This window comes from Mizuhopecten yessoensis, unplaced genomic scaffold (genome assembly GCF_002113885.1).
Source record: "Mizuhopecten yessoensis strain PY_sf001 unplaced genomic scaffold, ASM211388v2 scaffold10747, whole genome shotgun sequence".
NCBI classification, from domain to species: Eukaryota; Metazoa; Mollusca; class Bivalvia; order Pectinida; family Pectinidae; genus Mizuhopecten; species Mizuhopecten yessoensis.
Window position 1 is genome coordinate 29665 of NW_018408701.1, and position 4966 is coordinate 34630.

A 4966-nucleotide genomic window follows, 5' to 3' on the forward strand; every position below is an offset into this window, starting at 1 on the left:
CACATATTGCATAACCTAAGATTGGAATACAAATATTAAACATCGTTTGCAATCACGTGGACAGACATGTACGTATACAAAGTGCTAGATATATAAAGCACTTGCCTCATATCAAACGATGTATCATACATATGAGCAGCACTATGACGCATTAGGCTTGTAACCTCTTCGACAGTATGGCGATGCTAACGCAAATGACTATCGAAATAGGTCCAGCGGATCATAGGATTGAAATTAACTATGAGTGATTACTATTATTTCCATTGCTGGTTAATTCTTAAAATGTACATATAAGGATCAAAATTGCGGGTATCAATGTATCAACTACGGTACCTGTGCACAGTTGAATAATTCGAACAACGCCGAGACCATCAGCAACTTAGATGCAAGTTTAATAACCGATCTGAAAAGAGAATCAATCACATTTGTTTTTTCATCTTTCAAATACATTATCTATTTATTTTACAGAAACCTCTTGATTTGAATGTTGATGTTGTCACATTAGGAACTCTGATATTAATTCTCAGATATAACACGTTGTTTGATTGAATAATGTTCAATGCAGATTTTTTTCGACAATCTAAAAATAACGAAAATTTACTCACGCGAAAAATGGAATATTAACAAGGACAAAACGAACGTATGCTCTTGTTTTAATGTACTATTAACAACATAAGAAAACAGTTGTGTTTTAATAAGGAAGGATTCACGAATAAATGTGTTTGATATGCTGTCTTCAGAAATAAAGATAGTAATTATAATGAGACATTCAGGTGAGCTTCATATATTCAGACTCTTAAATTCCCAGTCAAAAGGACTTGATATAGAAGGCTGGGTAACTACAACAGTTTTTTTGTATAAGATATACCGGATAAGCAATGTCTAGATAAACGAGTCTCAACTGAAAAAGAACACAACATTTTTAAATGTTCTTACGGGTCAGAAGTGAAGAATAAGGGAAGAACACCATTCACTGCTAATGTTAAAAGACCAACAGCCACGGCGAATATAACTGAAAGGAAAATATATATTTCCATAACTTAAAGAAGAAGAGTACATACAATCATATAATGTATATAATTGCTATTTTTGTAATAGGGCATACCTCCCAACGAAATATACAGATAACATATAAACATAGTTGCATAACAAGTGTGGTGACTATTTCAATGACATTTTCACGACATTTGAATAAAAACTGAAGGAGTTGCTCGGACATAACTCCGTGTACACACAAATGAACGGTAACGTTTTAGTGACATTACAAATGAGATATAATGCGCCTCGCAAATAATAAGTAGAACATCTCTTAATGATAATAATGTACGCTGCATTTACGATTATACCTGTGTTATACATTGTAGTAACTTTGTTTCAATAACTTCATAATGTGTATTTTCTGACAATCACACAAGTTCTTTTCGTCTCTCTATGTACGTTTCCATTGTCTCGTGATATAGTTCGCAAACAAACAAATTTTATTTTACAAGATTTCCCGCGTTTTTAACTTTGCTTGATATAGTTGGATCATGGCACGTTCAAGTAACATATATGTATATTCTTAATATTATATATTGTGTAGCACGGAATGTCCCACTTACAGGCTAGTATTACAGCTACCCGAGTAGCAGTGGCGGCCTTACTCGGTTCATTGGCGCCGAGATGGTTTCCAATGCGTACACTTGCAGCCACGGACAGACCAAGGGGTATCTAAAATATAACGCAATAATGATACTGGGGACATGTATCAAACGCAGCTTTGTTGTTCTAAAGAAGAACAAGATAATGCCATTTATAAGTTATGCATCAGACAAAATTTCAATTTCTTAGCTTTTACGAATCCAAATTTCTTTACTTTTAAATTTGAAGTTGGTAAGAAATTCACTTACGTTACTATGTTCTGAAATAAGGAACCGTGAATGAACTTGTTTTACATTTATATCATATCCAAACCTAGCCTCCTGTTGTAAAATGAAAAGAGATCACGTGCATTATATTTCTCCTCGTTAAGCTACCTATACTCTGGAAACCAATCGTCAGCAGTCACGTGGTCAGTTTTGTTTTGTATTTATAAGCTAACTATGACTTAAAGAGATTAAAAGATGAAGTTCAAATTATTTGGAAGATCGCCTCTTTTGGTCGTCTTACTTATTACATTGCTCAGAACCATTTATCTACATATCACGTTAACAAAATGAGGAATTACAAAGAACATATTCAAATAATATGTTTTTGTATAGTTATAGTATGCCCTTAAGCATGAATTTTGAATTTTCATTCTTCATTATAATTTTATTGTTTCAAGCTTATCTGTACTTACCATGAACGCTAATGCTGCCGCATTATAGGCTATCGTATGGCTGGCCAGGGGTACTACCCCAAGTGTACCTAAACACATATTGTAAGATCACTTCCAGTAGCACTTTTTATCAAATGAATACCGTGTATAGACACATCACAGACTTCAAGTTCAACACATTTCATTAAAATCACGCCACAATCTCACTTGGGTTGTGTTATTTCTTTTTATTATTTTGTGACGTTTGAGGAAAGGGTTATGCTATGGGAATCCTACCCCGTATCAACCCTCGACCCATATCAGCCCTTGTCTGCGGTCCCTTGTGCTGATATAGAGGTGTCGGGTTGATACAGAGATATAGAAAAATAGCAATAATGGAAATAGCAATATCATATCATCTAAATGTATTTTAGATAGAAAAGTATTGACAAAATCAAGGGAACTCGATTATCTTTATGTAATAATTACCCCATGTGAATGCATTTAATATGTCATCAAAATATATTGTACTTTTATAAGACATCCGATGCTTAGATAAACGTAATACTTCATTGTGATGTGATTTAATCTTAAATGAACATACACGAATATAAAATTAATGAATTTGGACGTAAAATGAATAAAACGCTTATAAGAATATACAAAAATATTGTAACATTTTATGTAAATTAATAGATAATACCCTGCATTTATACAAACCAACAATGAAGAAGAGAATTTCAAAAGTCCACCATTCTAAACAGACCATAAAGAGACCAGGTAATGCCAGAGAAAAGAACTTTCCCCATTCGTTGAAGCTCTCCAAAGTCCATCCTTATAAACAAACATACAAGCAGTCCATAACAATTCAAAATGAGGCAGAGGTATTTAAAACAAAATCAAATATACATATAAAATCTAACGTCTTCATATTTGACAGATTATGCAGATAATTATAAAAGCATACTATAAAAGTACAAGATGATCGGAGAAATTGCTTCAAATGAAATCAATTTCTAGGATCTACCGGGCTGTCAGAAGTTAGTTCATTTGTGTTGGTGCCCTTTTCGTGTAGAATGTGAGTTCCGATTATGTACCTGTTTGTCATTATTACACTTGATAACTCTATTGTGTGGCTAATGTTAAGCAATGCCTACTCTCCTTTTTCACTTTCCGACATTTAAAACACTAAAGCATGTTTTCGTTCCATCAATATCTCCCTGAACTAGCTGATGTTTAGCTTTACCTCCCCTCCTTGTTCACTTCACGACCTTTCGAACACTAAAGCATGTTTATGTTCCATTTATGGTAAAACCCTAGATATTTCCGTTATTTTTTGGGTAGCTCAACAGGAACAGTCCAGTAGCACACTATTGTTAATACAAAGTCATTGAACATGTATGAGATTGTGCACATCCATTGTATTTACCATCCCATGTCGCCTTATGTCTTCCCTTGGTCAGTATGTAAATGAGGTGGAATAGTACGATCGTCCACTGTGTCAGAGCCACAGATAACGCCGCTCCCCTGTTAACATAAACAAACACGAACAACATTGACGGTATTTTTATACATTCAATGCTATAAGTTACAAACTGGACACGTTAGTAAGTTTTTTTTAAGGTGAGCGTTTTGTCGATTCCATTTTTAATTGAAAATAAATATACGGAAACTAATTTTCTTAAATAATACTACACATACAATTCCGGTTTATGTTCGAAAAAATAAATGATTACTATTAATTATCTTCATTGTCGTAAATTCCCTTAAATTGAAGTAATTAAGAAATAACTAACAAGGATTTAAGAAAAATAATGATATCGATTCATTAACTAAGAACGTGTTTCTCTTTTTGGTTGCAAGGTTTTTACTCACATGATACCAAAATGCAGTCCACTGATAAACAGCGCGTGCAATCCGCAGTTGATAACGTTTGACACGAAGGCAATAACCAGACTCGGCATCACAATGCTCTGTAAATGTCGAAATAGTTCTGTAATCACAATGCTCTGTAAATGTCGAAATATTTCTGTCATCACAATGCTCTGTAAGTATCGACATAGTTCTGTCATCACAATGCTCTTTTAATGTCAAATAGTTCTGTCATCACAATGCGCTGTTAATGTCGAAATAGTTCTGTCATCCCAATGCTTTATTAATGGCGAAATAGTTCTTTCATCACAATGCTCTGTTAATGTCGAAATAGTTCAGTCATCACAATGCTCTGTTAATGTCAAATAGTTCTGTCATCACAATGCTCTGAAAATGTCGAAATAGTTCTGTCATCACGATGCTCTGTAAATGTCGAAATAGTTATGTCATCACAATGCTCTGTAAATGATGAAATAGTTCTGTCATCACAATGTTCTGTACATGTCGAAATAGTTCTGTCATCACAATGTTGTGTAAATGTCGAAATAGTTCTGTCATTACAATGCTCTGTAAGTATCGAAATAGTTCTGTCATCACAATGTTCTGTAAATGTCGAAATAGTTCTGTCATCACAATGCTCTGTTAATGTCGAAATAGTTCTGTCATCACAATGCTCTGTTAATGTCAAATAGTTCTGTCATCACAATGCTCTGTAAATGTCGAAATAGTTCTGTCATCACAATGCTCTGTAAGTATCGAAATAGTTCTGTCATCACAATGCTCTGTAAATGTCGAAATAGTTCTGTCATCACAATG

At 33.9% G+C, this 4966-nt stretch overlaps 1 protein-coding gene across 3 annotated transcripts in view; it reads right to left on the minus strand.

Moving 5' to 3' along the window:
- Nucleotides 1-4966, minus strand: part of LOC110462103 (multidrug and toxin extrusion protein 1-like) — a 56843-nt gene that overhangs the window by 22787 nt on the left and 29090 nt on the right. For all 3 annotated transcript variants that reach the window (XM_021515933.1, XM_021515935.1, XM_021515934.1), the window contains exons 8-14: nt 4154-4251; nt 3708-3805; nt 2999-3112; nt 2321-2388; nt 1602-1710; nt 937-1012; nt 334-403 (exon numbers count right to left, since the gene is read on the minus strand). In XM_021515933.1, coding sequence (XP_021371608.1) covers nt 334-403; nt 937-1012; nt 1602-1710; nt 2321-2388; nt 2999-3112; nt 3708-3805; nt 4154-4251 — 633 coding nt within the window. The remainder of the gene's footprint in view (nt 1-333; nt 404-936; nt 1013-1601; nt 1711-2320; nt 2389-2998; nt 3113-3707; nt 3806-4153; nt 4252-4966) is intronic.